We start from the raw sequence: 18750 nt of genomic DNA, 5'->3' as shown, positions 1-18750 counted from the left end.
TCAGTCTGGGCCTGACACACGTATGCCCTGTGTACACCTTGTTCGTCGTATTAAGCCTGTCACACAGCGGCAAAATGACGGCCCATGCTCTACTGTTTTGGCGGATGAGTTCGCGTGGAGTGTGGAGAGCGCATGGTCCACGCAAGGAACGATTTTTTTTTTTTGCAAGTTTTCTCCGAACTTTTAAGCCATCAATGGGTAGAAGGGAGCTGTTTCATTGTCCAGAAAAACATTGTAATCTCGACAGGAACAACTCGTGAAAAGCTATGGACAACAAGTAGCTTTTAGTTATGTTAATAACAATCGTCCGTAAATTTTGTATCTGAAATTTTTCACCTCTCTAATTCGTGTTCTGTTATTGTGGCTTAAGCTTTCCTTAACAACTGGCTGCAATGAAGTCTGTTAACACTTTTCATAACTCACGTTATATTTAATTCTATGCTGATTAAAGAAATGGTCTCTCCCTTTCGAACTACCAATACTCGACTTCGGGAAAAACGTCGACACTGTTGTCAGGGCCACTTTTATGTTAAAGAAGATAAGTAAATAAAGAAAATACTACAGAAACGGGGGAGCATGCGCAGGAAGTAGCACCTACACCCAGTGTAGTCTAGTTAACAGACAGCGTTGTTTTGATGACACAATAATCGTGCGTCTTCAGTCTGCAACGTAGCAGTCGTCCAACATATTTAAGCTGCACTTACATGTATATGATTGAACTAGAGTGAGCTCAAAGTTGGTCAAACTGGAGTGAGGTCTGGGGGTGGGCACCATCATCTCAAGGATACAAGATTGAATGACGTCATTAGCAACCTTCAGTGGAAAGTAGTAGAGAGTCCCTCTCTCCACCAAGGTGTACAAATGGGTACCGGCGAACTCAATGCTGGGATAAAGGTAACCCAGCGATGGGGAAGTAGAGCTACTCCTACTCGCTTAATGCTGCAGAAATCGTGATAAGTCTAACCTAGACTTCCACTTTTTTCTGTCCTTGAGCGGTTTTAGTGCCGCTATATCCCCCAACGGGTTCTTTCACAGCATTTTTGTATGTCCTGCTACCACCACGAATAGCGTTTATAGGGACAATTGGTACCTACAGTCACGATATAACGTTACTGCGAAAGCGAGCGTGACTGGATAGCATCATTTAGAGACCTTTTTGATACACGTTAACCGCAAACGTGTAACCGCAGTTTGATGTTTGTCGTTCGGACGTTAGTCGATTTATAATGGTAATAGAACTGAGTGGAGTCCAATTCGGTCTGTAATCATACGAGTGATTAACTAAATCGGACGACCGCGATGCGGGAGTCCGATTTGTTAATCATGAGTATGATTACAGACTGAATCGGACGACGCGAAGCCCTGTTACCAATTAATCAAAACTATGACAAAATTCGAGAAACGAACAAACCATCGATTGAACGCTGAACGATTAAACGTCGTCATGAATGCTGAAAAACACAGCACTTAACTCAACAAAGTGCACCGCAACAGCGCGCGCAAAATGACGCGTACTGTGTCCAATTACAAGCATGACGCGTGCACTGTCCAATTAATGCCCAAATCAAGCTGCTGATAGCCAATCGCGTTCGAAAATTTTGTTATAGCTTTGATTAGGATTGGAATAAATTGTAACGAATTGAAATCACCTTATTACTGCATTGGAAATTGTTAAAACATCGCCATTTTTTTCAAATAAAAAATATGTTTTCTAGCATGTGGAGCTTTCTAAAGAAATATAGCATCACAAAATACACATTCAACTAAAGGCGCCGCCATACTGGATTTCCACTTAGGATTAGCGGTTAGCTGTTCGCGAGGAACGTGCATCCAAAGGTCTCTATAAACAAATTCTTTCTCCAAAACGTAACCACTTGAGTTATCTGTTGCGTCGAAAACATGATCACTTTATCAGGGACCTCCAGGTAGTAACTTCCTTGTTTTGGAGGAGGCCCAAAGTCGCTTAAGAGTCGCTCTTTCGAAGCTCCTCCTCATTCCTGCCCCCCACCCCCACCCCCACCCCCACAATGAGTCGTATTAATTTTATTGTTTTAGTTAATTTTATTGGTCAACTCAGCTACACTTTACAACCTACATACAGCACACTTGATTGAAGGCCCAGTCCACACTCTACGCCGGAGAAATTTGAAAATGGTGTGTTCACTCTGTAAACGCAAGAAATGTTTTCCGTCCACACTACGCCAGAGAAATTTGAAAATGCAACAATAACCGGTCATTTCATTTTAGTCTTGTCTTTGTGGAAAACTCGGTCGGGGAATTCACATGATTATCGTGACCAGGAGCCGATCACTTGGAGCGTGCAACTACCCCATATTCATGTCACGGAGTTTTCACAGACCGATCTATTTTTAGTTTGAATTTACCGCGAATTCAGACCCCCGCAGGCACAAGCACGGACTTAATTTTTAACTGATGTCATCATTTTATCGAAAGATTAAAAAGAAAAAACCGCCATTTCTTTCCTTACCGATGTGTGCTAATGTAGACTAGAACTGACCTATTTCGCGGGAAAAGGAGCCTAAAAGAAGACCGGTATATAAAAATGCCTTGACATATGGGAGTTACACGCTTTAAGGTTACCGTATACCTTCAGGGGTGTCTCACGTCCAAGCGATGTAGCGCGTGTAGTTTAAGCTGTAGATACCTAAACCCCTATATCAAATTAAAGCTTATAGAGCTGGCTATCAAACCATACCAAAAATTTTGAAATAAAATGAAGTGCCGATTTTTTCACGGCCACTAAATGCGAACGTCCTAATCACCTTTTGGAAGCTACAAGTCAAAGCGAATTTTGTTTTTCGCCAATTTATTTTTTTCCTCGGTTTCAGGACAAAAAGCGCTAAAAAAGCGTGTCTGCGTTTTTCCACATTCAATTGCAGTGAAAAGTTACAGAACATTTTCAAAATAGGATTTAAAAAATGTGAAGTGATCGTACAAAAATTGCTCTCGGAGAAAAAATATGTCGAAATAAACAATTCGCAGACACGTTTTTGTTTTTTATATGTTAATCTAGCTACTGTCCAAATTTGAGGGCAATCAAACAAATCCCCTTTGAGTTGTAACTCTTTAAAGTGTCTGCTTCAAGCGAAAAAATTTATTCGAGAAAACAGCGCTAAGAAAAATCTCTTGCTTCGCAAACAAACTCCGCCCACAAACGCCTTCAACTGGGTTCTCAGATCACTGAGCCAATCAGCGCTTGGAAAATTTACTACCATTAACTCGCGGTTAAATTTACGCGTGAATCTCGAAAAAACCCTTGTGTTTCGCAATGCGCTCAAGGCGGAGAGATAATTTTTCTGTAGCTCGGTTTTTCTTGAAGCTGGTCTGGCAAAATGGGGAAGACGAAAAAGGATACGAACGCTAGAGTGGCTGGGCGACGAGAACAAACTGAACAAAAGAAAGCGCGGTGGAGTAAATGTGCATGGATAATATTCCAATGGATCTCAATGAGTTGGGCGATTCATCAGTATCGGACTCAACAAAAGAGTCAATGTAAACATCGCTGTTATAGCTGTCGAGTTCCCAAATTTTTACAAAATCTTTCTGTACTCTTGACTCGATCTTTTCGCCCGCTTGATACGATAGCTATAGCTTCATCCGCGAGGCCAACTTTCGCTTCTTCACTCATTGATATGTTTTCATTCGTTCTTCGCTTTTTCGAAGTGGTAAACAATGTTTTCCGTGGCCCATGTTTACTTATAACTTAATAGAATTACATCTAATACGAAAAATGCTTGGATCTGAATAGCCAGCCAATTCGTGGTATCCATATATTCCCGCGAAAGTAGTCTCGGTTGATTGCGTACACGTTATAGGGCTGTCAATCAAGAGGGAACTTTTACTTCCGGCCGTAACGTAAAACCTCCATTTCTCCGCCAATATTGAGTTTTTTTCAATTTTGTTTTCAGAAATTAGAGATTACTCTTCGATCATTACTTTGAACCAAAAATCCAAATTTGAAGAAAATTGCCGATCTGAAGGTATACTGTAACCTTAAGTGATGGGCTCTTGTCGTGACGTCATCGTTTTCGAGAAGCTCCGGTTTCAAAATGTTTTCAGTCCACACAAAAATTGAAAGCCGGCGTTTTCAAATTTCTCCGGTTTGAAGAACGTTTTCGAAAAGTTCCATTTTCGTAACTGATTAGTGTGGACTGTGTAGGCCTAACCATAAAATTAAAGCTGCGTTTTCCATAACTTTCTCCGGCGTAATGTGTAGTGTGGACGGGGCCCAGGTAATAAAAGGCAACTAATCAAATACAGTTCTTATAAACAAAACTACAGCTACTCATAGACTACGAGCAATACCCGCTTTCTCTCATAGATCTTCAAGAAAAAATGTTAAAAGAGAACCAGCAGCAAAATTAGCGTGACAGTCGAGTGAACTGGGGACAAGACCAAAGGGAAATTCTCCCAGTTTTCGCGCGGCGATTTGTCACGGCCTCTCGGGAGGGGCAGCGAGGAGTGAAAAATAATAAGTAATAATATACTATATTTATATAGCGCTATTGGCAATACATGAAACCTTTTGCTATTCGGCCACAACGTAGCGCTGTTTTGTACTCTGACACTGTGTGCCAGTTTCTACAGGAATAAATGAAAAATCCGTTTAGACAAGAGAGAATGTACACGTTAAGTAGACAGTGGGCACTACAGGTTTTTTTTTTTTACGTTCTACGTAGTCCTCTCACAATAGCATCAAACTTACAATGAACTATTTTAAGTTACAAATTCGACTAAACCATGTTTGGAGCTAGAAGTGTAAAGGATCTAGACTGCACACAGCTGACAGGGAAATTCGCGGAGATGCACTGTCTTGATGAAATCCAAGCCGGTCAGCACCACTGAAAGCTGATAGTGAAGTAAAAAAATAAGCAAGGTTACTTTTGATTTTAAATAATTCTGCAATTAGTAAAATACCCTCGTTAAATGCAGTCAAATGTCGTTCTCTTACAGAAAGTTAAAATTAATCATGTGAAAAAAGAGAACAGTTTACATTGGTAAATGACAACTCAATGGAAGGTTTTAATGTCTTTATGAACCCATTTCAAATCTCTACGAGTCTGGAATTTAAAATTTAAATTTTCCTCCCAGTAGATGAACGAATGAGATCATCAGGACGGGGTTGGTGTGGAATGAGATCAACGAAAGCAGTTGTCACTGAGTTTCCAAAGTTCTATTCGTACTCTATATCCTTCGTGTACTCCGAAAAAATCCTACTTAAGTAGGGGGGTTGGGGGGAGCCTAAGGGAGCATAAAGTTTCCCCGCTGATTTCAATCTCCTCCTACAAAAACAATTTAAGCTATAACGGTCAACGATTATCAGGAAACATTTTGTTTCTGGTGTCAATTGTGTCCCGTGACTTCGCGTTTCTATGACAACCATGTCTTTAAAATCGCCATAAGCTATTTTATTTTGTCCCATATCCGGCATCAGTAACGTTTAGAAAAGACTCAATGGCAACTGACTGATTATATTAAATACTAATAAAAATTATTAGGGCTGGGGTTTTCTCATGTTAAGTGTATTGTATATATATATAAAAAAAAAAAAAAAGAAGAAAGAAAAATGAAAACGTTTCTACCTGGAAGAAAGGAAGATCCCTATTGCCAAGATGAGAGAGGAAACTGCGACAGCCACTGAAACAGAAAGTAAATAAATGATTGGGAGATAAGCATTTTTGTTCGATGATATAAATGGAAAGGAAAAGACTGTAAATATCATTTCACAAAGCCTAACTTAAGGACGTTTGCGCTAATTGTTTCTGCGCAATCTTACTGCGCACGCAAATTCACACGCCACGTCATGCATCGAGCGCGCGCTAAGTAATAAAATGAACAATAATAGGGCAAATGGCCATTGCTATAGCTTTGCCTGGATTTAACGATCTTGGACGTTCGGTGATCCCTATTTTTCTTTTGATGGATCATTTTCTTTACCGAACGTTGGCAACATTTGAAATTATTAACGCAACGTATTCACTTATACAAAATATTACTAGGATAGTTTGCCTCCGTAAGTTCATCTTTGACCCTGGAGACCATGCTGATTTACGCGCGCCAATTTTTCAAAATCAGGGTAGTTTTCCTCACGATTTATCTCTGAAACGAAGTCCGTGACCACCCAATTTTTTTTTTTTTTTTTTTTTTTTCATTTCTATAACAAGTAATTCATTTCCTGTCCGCAGTGGAAGTTTGAACAAAATCTATTTAGTAGAACATTTTCTCGCGAACGTCCTTAAAGCACTAGAAACAAAGACCATACAATCATACAAGTTCTTACTTTCAATTGGAACAGTGTTTGCCAATGCTCTCCTTTTTTTGTTTTTAGTACATCTCATAGCGAATTGTAAAGACGTTTTAGTCCCGTGATGTCTATTTTTGGACCACCTTGCCATTTGTGTAGACCTCAATCAATCAGTTCTATTCAAAGTTCTCAAACTCACAAATAATTCGTCGAGTTTAAACAAAGGAATTCATGACCGTGACATTGTTTAGATATCTGATCTTAATTTATGATAGATTTTTAGGATTTTAATTCTCCATTTCTTCCTTAGTTTTGGTTTCGATTGAGAAGATATATCAAATACTCAAGACACTGTTTGACCACAAACACCTTGAAGTTCGTCAAAAACACTCTGCTGCGCATCGTATTTTCAATTCTCTTTTGGGTGTTTTCGTTTTTGATATATTACGTGAAAACCAACAAGATTTGCGCGGGTGGAAACGTATTCTACAAAGTGCACGTAATTTTAGGCCTAGCCCTATCAAAAGCTTTTCCCGGTGCGAGTCACGTATATATTAACTAATCCATGCCTAATGAAAAACAGAATGATGTACAATAACTTACGGGGGAGAAGAAAAAGAAAAAGAGTGTAAGGTGGCTCCCTAGAGTATTAACGAACACTCTCGCTGTAGAGCACGAGTTAGAAGAGGAAACGTAGTTAATTTCTCTTAAAATTTTCCCTGTGGAGATTTACCAGTATGGGTACTGTTACAATAAGGTTTATTTTTTGGTTGTCAATTTTTGCATTAAGGCCGTTACCATGGCAACATCTCATCTAATGACAGGCAGATATATTCTTCAGTTTGGCCTTAACTCCTTAATATTTATACTTTCCTTCGGTGAAGTTTTGTCATACTTTACCACATCATGGAAATGATATTGCCTGACATTTTGAATTGGTAAAAAGTTAAGGTTGTTCACACGGTTTTTCCAATATCCTGTAATTTGTCATTCTTCTAAATATATTAGATTAGCTCTGACAGATTTTAACAAAAATAAGGTATTTTAGAGGAATTGTATGTAGTTGCAACCGAGCCAAATTAGAGCGTTTTCACCACTGCCCAATCCCTGCTTTTTGGAGAAGAGTTCGCTTCGTGAAGGCAGTTGGATACAAGACGCAGACGTACAGGGAGGTTCATCTGTATAATGTAGAACTATTTCATCTTACCTGCTCTTGAAGGGCAATACTTGGTACAGTCTTTTGTTTCATCTGTCTTCTTAAGGCCATCACAGCTGAACCCTGCATTTGCCTTACATTTGCGCACGATTTTAAAAGGTCCAGCAGCTCCCTCGCACTTGCCTTTACACTCTCCTTTTTCAGCTTCCCAATCCTCAAACTCGACCTCTGAAAAATGCATGATGAACATTCAATTTTAACTGAAAAGGTGACGGCTATGAACCGTGGAAACCTGTATCGTCAGTAAAATAATCTGCAGGCTTGCTTACAGTCGTGTGTAAAAGTATTAACTTGCATTCGTGTCCAATTGTGTTCTTAGTTTGTCCCGTTGTCTTCTAAACTATTCGGTACATCCGAGCATGACACTCCGTGTGAAAAGGAAATCTGATTTCCTCATGTTCTTCAGTCATTAACAATCTTAGTGTTAAATTGCTCCAACAAAATCCGGCCTTCGAGGTGGTAGGTTCTAAGCTCAAATAGATTAAAAATTTAAATGATCACTAACCTTGAGGTTCAAATTCAGCACTGTCTTTCTTGACTTTTATACTGTCACCGAGCTTGCCACTTTCCACTTTAGATTTAAACACGTCTTCGATCAAGTCCTTATCTCCTCCCTTAAAGACCAAACACAATCTCGCTTCCGCAGACAGCTTGGCCGATTTATTTGTGAAATTGACCTTTGACACCTCCACTTCTTGGTACTTCTCAGTATTGTTGTACAGGTTTTTCAGCTGTGAGTGCGAAGAAACATGTTACTTTTGATGACGATTTTCCCGCATTTTTGGACAAAGTAGTGCTCTAAATTGTGATTTACTACCTTCTCTAGTACCCGAAGTGCTCCTAGATCGCCCATATGATACGAAGAAATTAATTAGGCTTAAATAATAATTAATTTTGAGGAGAGAGCAGGTTGTAATACGTTTATAGCGATTTTTCCAAGACACATCGACAGAGTTTGAAAGACTTGTTTAATTTATAGTAGTAAATGCGCTTAGCTATTCCTAGCTAGCCGGGCACTTAAACTGAAAGAAACAAATATATCTATCTGACTAAATATAAAAATCCTAACTGGCAAGTGGCAGACAAGTTGGCTATTTACAAGGATGACCGAGGAGTAAGTATCACGTGTTGATAGGGCCAGCATTTTCAGAGAACTGACTCTTTCTTATGGAACCAACTGCCACATGTCTAGATTAAAATCTAAAACAGCTGGTATGCACAAGAAATTCGTGTGAAAGACTGTCTGACGTTTATTTCAATTTCGTACCTCCAGTCTTAGCTCCTTACTGCGCAAGCATGACAAATCATGAAAACAAACTCAGGGGCGACCTGAGAGATTCGATTGAGCCGCTCGCTTCCCAACCGCTGGTCAGTGGATACCATTATTTCTGCGAGTATGGTCCCCATAGAGGGATTCGGTTGACGTGTTTACATCCTTGATGAGACCCAATTCAGATCATGAGATGATTCATTTGGGAGGTTACGTGAATAGCTAAATCATTTATATATAAATGTAAATTGAACAAAACTAAACAAACATTAAGAGTTTTCTTTGAAAGATCAAATTAGTTTGTCACATAGAGAGAAAAATTGCCAAGAAAAATGACAGGCTCCCGTAAGCACTAGAAAAAATAGGAAAAAATAATGCCTCCTCTTAACTAAGCATCAATTTAAAGTTTTTTCAGCATGTGTCTTGTACTTTATTCATTTGTTTATTTTGTCTATTTGTTTTTAGTCTATCTGTTTATTTATTTATTTATTTATTTATTTATTTATTTATTTATTGTAGTTTCAGTTTCTTCAGTTCAGTTCAGTTCAGTTTTTATCATTGCACACTGTTTACAGAAAACAACTTAACATAAGATGGTTTACAATGATACAGAAAAAAAATCATGGAGGAAAAAATAATGTAGTGTTTTACTATCATTATATTTTTTGTTTATTTATTTGTTTCGTGTTTTTTTATTGCTAGTGCGTCTAGTAAATATGCTTGTAACTGTAATTGTCAATGTAAACAATGGAGAAATAAAAAAATTGTTAAATTAAAAAAAAATTGGGAGGTTACAATTGTTCTGTTTGCACACTCAGTTGCGCGTAACGAATCAAGCACAATTGTAATCTACCAAATGAATCATCTCGTGGTCTGAACTGGATGGCAACAAGGATGCAAACAAGTTAGCCAAATGTGTCTACTGCCACCTCGGTGGTGCTTTTCAAGGTGGCGCCTTTTTTAGACATGGCGTTAATTACAGGAATGGCTCCGGACACTTAGGTTTTTTCCTCTAAACAAGGAAAAAGAAGACAGTTTTCAATACCAGGTCATTTGGGTCATGAGCGAGCCTCATGACCACTACACCACCAGGGAGCTGGCTGCCGGAAAGAGATTATTTTAAGAATATATTGCGTTACCATTACAAATATTACCTGGGGTGGGGGGTACTCTCTTATATGGGCTATATAGGTATGTGCGGCTCCAAAGGGTAGGGTTTTTAAGCCGTTTTGGTCATGAACAGAGTAACGATTTTGACCATTTTGGTCTTAAATAGGGTATGGTTTTAGCACTCTAGTCTTGAATTGGGTATATTTCTTAGAAGAAGCTACTTTTTCATCATTGTCAATAAGCCCATCAACAAAAGCCCTTTATAACTCATGTTTAGGGCAACTGTGTCAGCCACAACGGTCATGAATAGGCTATCAAATTTTTGGCAAGGTCATAAATAGGGTAGCAAAAATCACGTATTTTGGTCATAAATAGGGTAAGGGTTTTGGGAAGTGGGCCGCACAACCCCAACCAACTTTTCTGGTTGAAGCCCGCCCCCTTCCCCCCCCCCCCCCCGGGCTCTCTGCATGTGTTTACAACTATGCCAGGGTTCCCTGGTACTACGAAAGATTAGGGAATATTAAGAGCTAACCGAGTAGGCTAACCGGAGCGCTCTGTAGGCTAACCGGAACGCTAGTTAGGCTGAACAGAGTGAACAGTAGGCGAACCTGAGTTAAAAGTAGACTAACCGGGGTGCTATAAATAGCTAACCATACTCGTTCTCAGTTCATTCGGAGGTCGGAGCCACTCCTGAAATTAATCGCTATACGTCGTAGTCGTTCAATATTCTGACGTGCCGCCAGTTCGGAAACTGAACAGCTCGGGACAAAGTTGGTCTGTTGCATTGTCCCTTTCATGCAGTCTCTAATAGTCAGCAAATCTCTATAACTCCATGTATATTGTTAGAAACACTGGCGTGATAGACTCACGTAAGTTAATGTGATCACAGTGGTCCTAATAGTTTAATCGCCCTCCAGCGATAAAATTATATACAGCCAAAAACCCATCGAACAGAATTTCGCTATCAATGTCTGATTTCAGCTTTTCTAAAGCGCGCCAAATTTGAATTTTCAAGATGTGCAACGACGGATTTCCAAACCAAGAACTACAGCTAAATCTGACCTTAAAATATGGTATTTGTTTCAATCAGCGTGATATTCGCCGCCCAAATGTGTGTAACAACTGTATCTCTTTACCATTGGTTTCAAAAGGTCACTTTCCTGTCTTGTTTTCAAGATGACTGTCCTGTAAAACACTTAATATATCAAGTTCTCTCTTTGACCAACGAGTCGGCCATTTTTTCGTTATCGTCGTTTTGCTTCTCGCTCGACAAAATCAGAGCCGGACTTCCTGCCTAACTATCACCGTGAAAATAAAGTATCCGTGGTGAAGTCCTTTCAAGTCCAACAGTCAGTCGCGCGAGCGATAACCCTCGTACGTATAACGGGGAAACAGTTGACGCATCAATATTTTCGCGAGGGATGGATAGTCAACTACTTAAGTTTAACACAGACGATGTTTTCTTTTCTAAACTTGTAACAAAAATTCTGGTAAGTCGGTTGTTAGGAAGGCATATAAGTAATTATACTATCTACTCACCGCAGACGATAACGCGTGAGATTCGTTCCGGTATGTGTCTGATAATTGATCTCCATGGTCCTTTTGCCAAGGTTTATCGAGGACAACGCCAAGAATGGCACATGCTGAACAAGAACAAAGAAAAGAAATAATATTAACAATAAAGCAGCAGTCTATATCAGTACACATTTCAGTGAGACAACCATGCAAATCATCAAATAAAATTCGGCCTGGGAGCTTTCCATTCGGCCAAACTTTCGAACGGAAGTTCGCGAATTATAAGGAAGTGTCCTGAGAAAGTTTCTTGAAAATACAAGAACTGTTGAAAATCAAGGAGCAAATTCGAATGGTTCGGAAGTTTCCAGGAAGATAATTTCGAAAAATCAAGGTATACCTTGCGAGGTTGCCTCCTTTTAAGAAACTTTAAGAAAAATTTACCTTTCAGAGCAATCAGCTTTAAAGTGCTGTATCTTTCGCCATTGGAAATTTTCAGAATTTGAAAAAACCAAATTTTTGGTCGAATGAAAAACGTTTATGTAGAAAAAGCCAAAGAGGGCCCTGTTTGGAGACTGGCTACATTAGAGGCTATGGTAATGACTAATCCCAGATCTTGTTCTAACCACAAAATAAAAACCATCCATAAGTTAATTATCAACATAGTAACAGGTGTTAATGGTCACCAAGTCACAATACGCGTTTCACTTAGCCTACGCAACCATTCTTTTAGCGCGCAACGCATTCTCCCTTAATGAACGTTAGCTAGGAATGTGTTATGAGCCAAAAGGATGTCTGCGTAAGTAGCAGGCTCATTGTATGTCAGTCGGTTCAGGGCTGCATAAGAGACTCATGCACGTTTTGTGGAAAGGTGAAAAATCATACACATTTCACGCCAGAAAATCCCAACTAACGGCTCATGGAAATTCTCTTTACAATTTACCCGCAAAGGTCTCATGATCAGTTAAAATAGAAAGAAATTTATAGTACTTCGGTTTGTTGGAAGACTGAATTATGATCACAGAGAATTTAGACTTAGCTGGAAGAAGTTTTCATTGTTTTCTGCTTATCATAAAGTTTAAACGGTTGTCCACAAATTTAACAGCTTACACGAATTAGCTATCATAATTAATATAAGTTTATCAACTGGTAGAGTGACAGGGTCACGAAAAATGCCAACTGGACCGAGTGGAGTACAATTCACGAGGCTATCGCACGAGTAATTTGAAAATCGGACAAACGCGAAGTGCGAGGCCGATTTGAAATTACAAGCACGATTGCTCCGTGAATTGTACGACACGGGGTCTAATTACTAATTAATCGTGTCTAAAACAAATTTCGGAATTGAAAGTGCTTTTTTGAGAACTTCTTTTGAGCGCAAATGTTTTGTGGCGATTTTTATAAGTTTTAAAAACTGTAGGAAACAATGAGAAGGAAGTCATTAAAGCGCGTATAATTGACGTGCGAATCACGTGGGTATCCAATTACAGGTATCCAATTACAAAAAGTTCAAATTGGATATCTGTAATTGGACATCCACGTGATCGCGCGCCTATTACGTGACGAATTGTACTCCACTCGGTCCAATTACTATTAATTATGAGCATGTTAATTCTGTTTATTAGCCTAAACGTTAAGTATATTTAGCTGGTAGACATTTGCTTTCTTTTTTTAACTACACTGAGTATACATTGAGAGAAAAAGTCCATTCCAGTTGCAAAAAAAACTTTCCTGATTGGATTCAGAGCGTTTTGAGTATTTTACAGCAAAACCTGTACAATTACAGCTGAGGATAGATTCTATGCTAATTCATCATAAAGAAAATATTCTGGGGCATTTTTAAAACATCTACCTCTTCAACCGCCCATAACTGTTACTTACTCTTTCCTCTTTGAGAAGGTGTAGTTGGTACTTCAGTTGATCCAGTCGGTCCTTCGCTGGGCTTTGTAGTGAGCAGGGTAGTAGTAGGTGATATAGTACCGGCAGTTCCTAAATTCGTAGATGATGTAGCTGGTACAGAGTTGGACAATACTGCAGATGACGTAGCTGGTACAGAGTTGGACAATACTGCAGATGACGTAGCTGGTACAGTGTTGGACAATACTGAAGATGGCGTTGGACTAAGTTTCCCGGTCGCCGTCTCACTTGAACTGCTCTGGCCTAGAACTGTTTGATTAACACAACAGTACTTCAGCAGTTTTCTTGAGAAAGGAGGGGATGGAGGCGCGGTGGCCTCATGTTTAGTACGTTCGTCTTCGGGTTGAGCGGTCCGGGTTCGAGCCCTGGCCGGGGACACTGTGCTGTGTTCTTGGGCAAGGCACCCTACTCTCACAGTGCCTCTCTCCACCCAGGTGTATAAATGGGTGCCGAACTTAATGCTGGGGTAACCCTGCGATGGACTAGCATCCCATCCAGGGTGAACAGAAATACTTAGCAGATTTCTTCAGGAAGGAGGCCGGAACATATCGAAATTAGCGTGATCAAATTACGCTTTAGTTTGGAGAAACCAATGATGCTGATTCTTGACGCTATTGTTTTGTTTTTTGTTTTTTGTGTTTTTTTTTTTTTTTTTTTGTAATCCAGCCGAAGGCCCAAATTCGCCAGCAAACCCTTCATCTTTTATCTCTATATTAACTTACCACAAGCTGCTGTTCTCCACCAGCAAAAAATTAAAACATTTGGTTAATATACGTGGCGCCGCAAGCCTCCAGCGTTACCCCAAAGCCGTGCTTAAATAAAGATTCCTGACGCTCACCAAATAAATATTGATGTTGTTGTTAAATTTGAACTACTTTGGTAGTCTTTTGGTGGTTGGCAGGATCTCCATGCCTTGTAGTCTTTTGGCGAGAATATGTTGAAGTAACACGACTGCACGGTTATACGAGTACCACTCTCACCACAATTTTAATAGAACCCAGCCATTAAAAAGAAAAACGGAAATTTAAAAATCAAAAACGGTTCTTATGCAAATGTTTTTGAACATTAGATAAAAATTAAATTAAATTAAATTAAGGGTTGTGTTTTTAGGGGGGTCTTTATAGCTGTTTGAAACATGTCACCCAAACACGATGAGAAAACCCTGTAAATAAGAAACGCTTAAAAATCACGATTAAATTGTTATTTTTCTGTGTAAAGGGGAAAGCTTTTTTAATGTCATAAAAAAAGAGTAAGAGGCTGTTAAAGACAAACACCAAAATGATTATTTCATTTGAAAGCACAGCGATTCCTTCATCTGCAGGTTATGACCGAAAAGTCATACCATAGGGACCATAGGTAACTTCATACACCGTATGGCATTTGCAGACTGCAGACTTTTTAACTAATATCGTATTCTTATTTCCATTATAGAGAGCTAACTCGGTAGGCAGGCTAACATGAGAGAAATTCAAGCTAACCCGAGCGATATTCAGGCTAACCGAAGCGCTATTTAGGCCTGATGTAGTCTGCAGTCACCGGTTGCCGGTGATACGTAACAACCGCCCATGTTTGACTTCGGTTGCCAAGGGCGCTATAAACAAGGAAGCGATTTCTGATGCAAAGAATTTTAGAGGCATTAATGACACAGTATTTAGAACTGGGGAAGCTCGAGTTAAAAGATAGTTCTTTGCGCACAAGCAAAAAGCAACAGACGCTGGCCAATTAAGATATTTATAATTAGCAACTAAAAAGTGTTCGGCTTACAAAAGGCGCTACTTTAAAACAGCACTTTATTGAATCTGGGTATGCGGCTTATGCTTGTGCTATTTATAGTGAAAACCAGCCTTAACGTAACTGCGATTGAAATGGAGTTATAATACTCTAGCCCTAGCGTTCACATGCCTGCGTTATGAACACAGGACAGAACTTTGTTCCTCTGACAACAAGAAAAACATATGCAGTAATCTGAGTAATCCCTATATCAAGTTCAGACTTGCATTATTTAAAATATAGATATATATGTCATTTTTGCGCGTTGCCAACGGCACGAACAAGGAAGCGTGATTAATGCGAATGCACCCAAATTTCGTTTTCTAATAAACAAAAGAGAATAAAATAGGGGGTCATTTTGCCGTTTTACTCTGATACAATCGGTTAACAAAAGAGAAGGACAGCGAAACGATAGAGAACAAGAGCGACCCCGTAACCGGGGGGGAGTAATAAACGGCGGACTTGCATATGGATGGAATGCGCTTTCGATCATTGCAGTAGTTGATGATCAGAAGAGTCTTCATTTGGCAGCGGAAAATTTAAAAAGCGTTACGGTCATGATCACTCGTTTGCAGAGCTATGGGCCCCGAAATTTATTAGATGGAAAGGAAATGAAACAACTTGGTCTATGTCACTCCCTCTCCTCCCCCCCCCCCCCCCACCCCCCTGCCCCAGCGACAATAATCTTAATCAATGACTGCGATGTTTGTCACGGGATTTTGAAGCATTAAAGGATGCCTAGTTCTTTCTCGCTCTCTCGCTCAAAGCAGCTCAATCAACAGGCGAGAGATGTCGAAGGGCGAGACAAAGAGTGGATTGATTCTTTGCATAATGAATTTAAGAAGTCTTTGAAGCAAACAAACTTCTGGCATGTTTGTATATACTTCATTGCCGCGGTGCCTCGAGTTGTTCAGTCTCATCACGTTCATCTAAAACCTGGCCTCCTTATCATAAAAGCCGTTATAACTCCTGTGTAAGTCAGCTCCGCACACCCTCTTAGTTTATTTCCCATTTAAGATATTGAAGAGGAAAGGACGTTACAGCTGAATCCCGATTTCTCGAACACCTTGAATCTTCAAACCGTCCGATAGCTCGAACCAAAGGTCGCCTACCTTCCCCTCACCTGAACACTATTCTTTTATCCCCGATTTCTCCAACTATCGATTTTTTAGACCACGTTTCCCTTGAAGGTTTGAAAAATCGGGAATCCACTGTATCAAACAATGACAATACCAACGATGCTCTTGCATGCATCTTTTTCCACGGTTTCACAACCTCCATTTTGTCCACAAAGGGCAAGCATTAGGCTGGAGAACGGGAACGATTAAACGTAATTCTACAAGCGCAGACTATTATACATGTGTACTAACCTTGAGAAACGAAAAACACCAACAAAACCCCAGAAATCGATACGGAAAACATGGTTCCTCAAGTGGAAATTTCAAACGAAACAAAACCACGTACGTTTCAGCGTCTCCAATGAAACTGAAACTCGAGTTTGATATAATATTCCGCGTTGTCTGTTTATCCGTTACTATGTAACCTAATCTTCTAAATAGCTAAAAGCCTAAAACCGATCACTGACATTGTCAAAATGGACAAATTGTGCGTGTAACAGCGGCTAGTTGTTAGCGTAAGATTGAACAGGATCGTTTTACGAAGTGTCTTGGAGAAACCGGCATATTTTGCGGCCGTTAGCCTAACGAAAGCATCCAAATTCTCAAAACGATGTATTTTGGAGCAACAACCATTTGAGTGATATGAAAACACGAGTCAATTTGAACAGTTCATTAGCTAAACACAAAAACTATATTTGGTCATTTATGCGAGTTACACCTTAACTTGCTAGGACTTAAACTGAATTGAAGTGACATCACCAGCAGGCTTAATTCATTATTAGCCGTATTTCCTTTTCCTGACTTTTGAGCCAAAAGGACAATTTATCTTTTTATCACGCAACAATGTCCTCCAAGCGAAGGAGCTAAGCAAAGGTCAACTGCGCTGGTTTAACTGCTAGCTGATAAAAGCAAACGTTAACTTGTCGCTACGCTTGGCTATCTATCGTCTCATATCCAACGCGCGCTTGTGCAATAATTGTAAATAACTATAACTAAATGTATTCAATCCGACTGGTTTCCAGCAAGCCCCTTTTTTCCGCCGTTTTCAGTGAGTTTGGTCATTGGGATAATTAAGTCGTAAACACTCTCTCTTTGTCTTTTAATTTTTACCTCGAATTTTTTGTAATTGAATACTTGCACGCTACCTCTTCTAACACCACCTTGCTCTATACTTCTATACTACTACTTAACTTCACTACGTACCCGATTACAGATTTGACTTAACAGTGTGTAAATATATTCGTTTGAAAACGTCCACTGATTGAAAGAATATCGTGGAGTAAAGTTAAGACGTATCGTTGTGGCCGAATACAGTCCAGGTCATTCAACATTTGCTTCAGCAGTCACTGATAGCTGTGAAATAAACAAACCAAAATACGCAGGCAATTAAACAGTAAACAGCTGTGGGAGTTTAAAAATTACACCACTTAACCTGATCTTTATCACGGAAACATTCTTGATATATTGCTGTCGTTATTAACGAGTTACCAGCCCTTTGAGACTGCTAACTTGACGTGGTAGGATGGTTTAATTTGAGAGCTACCATACCCTAGTCTCCTCCGCAGTCGTTATTAGGGTCGTCACGCAACGCGTTGCGTGACGACCCTAATAACGGCTGCGGAGGAGACTAACCGTACCCGGCCTTAATGATCCGTTTAGGGCTATGCCGGACTGACTGGAGAAAGCATTTTCATGCCCTACGCGCCACTCGGCGTCTACAGGACTGATAATGACAGGAGCCCATCACTTGTCCAAGTGATGAGCTCCTATTAATGATGATTAACAAGTTAAACTTTTTTCAGAGTGATTGTCATCGATTCCATCGAATTCAATACGTCAGTCAAATTGAAAGACAACAATATCTATCGTCCGCCTATTACTGATCATGCGTACAGCATGATGGCGCTTAAGCTTTAACAGCTTGAATATTGTGTTAAGCCTTGTACACATTTGCTTAGAACTGTATAATCATTGCTTGTCAGGTGATAAAACTAGTATCACCTAATGAAAGTGCTTTTCCACACACCCGGACAAAGGTACTATTTTGAGGGAGACATCTCTCATTGTCCCCCCTTATATGGGCAATATAGGTATGTGGGGCCCTAAAGAGTAAGGTTTTTCAGCCGTTTTGGTCATAAATAGGGTGTCGATTTTGGCCATTTTGGTTATAAATAGGATATGGTTTTAGCACTCTAGTCTTAAATTGGGTATGTTTCTCAGAAGAAGCACCTTTTCAACTCTATCCATAAAACCGTCAACAAAAGACCTTCATAACTTATGTTTGGGGCAACTGTGTCAGCCGCAACGGTCATAAATAAGCTATCGAATTTTTGAACAGGTCATAAATAGGGTGGCAAAAAAACGCAGATTTTGGTCATAAATAGGGTAAGGGCTTTTGGAAGTGGGCCGCACACCCACACCCAACTTTTCTGGAAGTACCCCTCCTCCCCGGGCTCTCTGCATGTGTTTACAACTATGCCAGGGTTCCCTGGTACTACGAAAGATTAGGGAAGTATATTTACCTGAGAGAAAGGAAGATTCCCACTGCAAAGACGAGGAAGGAAACTGTTAT

At 39.8% G+C, this 18750-nt stretch overlaps 1 protein-coding gene across 1 annotated transcript; it reads right to left on the bottom strand.

Annotated features, from left to right (window-relative positions):
- Positions 1–2041: 2041 nt before the first annotated feature.
- Positions 2042–18733, bottom strand: LOC145464805 (uncharacterized). The gene is made up of 8 exons (XM_081448603.1): positions 18701–18733; positions 16431–17531; positions 13255–13539; positions 11401–11504; positions 7987–8212; positions 7473–7649; positions 5596–5658; positions 2042–4862 (listed from the first exon to the last, which is right to left on the bottom strand). The coding sequence occupies exons 2-7, from the start codon at positions 16480–16482 to the stop codon at positions 5600–5602; spliced, it is 903 nt and encodes a 300-aa protein (XP_081304729.1). The 5' UTR covers positions 16483–17531; positions 18701–18733; the 3' UTR covers positions 2042–4862; positions 5596–5599.
- Positions 18734–18750: the final 17 nt, after the last annotated feature.

The sequence above is a fragment of the Orbicella franksi genome, chromosome 13 (genome assembly GCF_964199315.1).
Source record: "Orbicella franksi chromosome 13, jaOrbFran1.1, whole genome shotgun sequence".
Classification (NCBI taxonomy): domain Eukaryota; kingdom Metazoa; phylum Cnidaria; class Anthozoa; order Scleractinia; family Merulinidae; genus Orbicella; species Orbicella franksi.
This window is presented reverse-complemented; position numbering and strand designations above follow the sequence as displayed.

Coding starts and splice junctions, on each gene's coding strand:
- LOC145464805 (XM_081448603.1), bottom strand. CDS start 16,482: ATGTTTTCCGTATCGATTTCTGGGGTTTTGTTGGTGTTTTTCGTTTCT. Junction 13,540..16,430: donor GGTGTTTTTCGTTTCTCAAG/GTTAGTACACAT, acceptor TTAATCAAACAG/TTCTAGGCCAGAGCAGTTCA. Junction 5,659..7,472: donor GTATTGCCCTTCAAGAGCAG/GTAAGATGAAAT, acceptor TTTCTGTTTCAG/TGGCTGTCGCAGTTTCCTCT.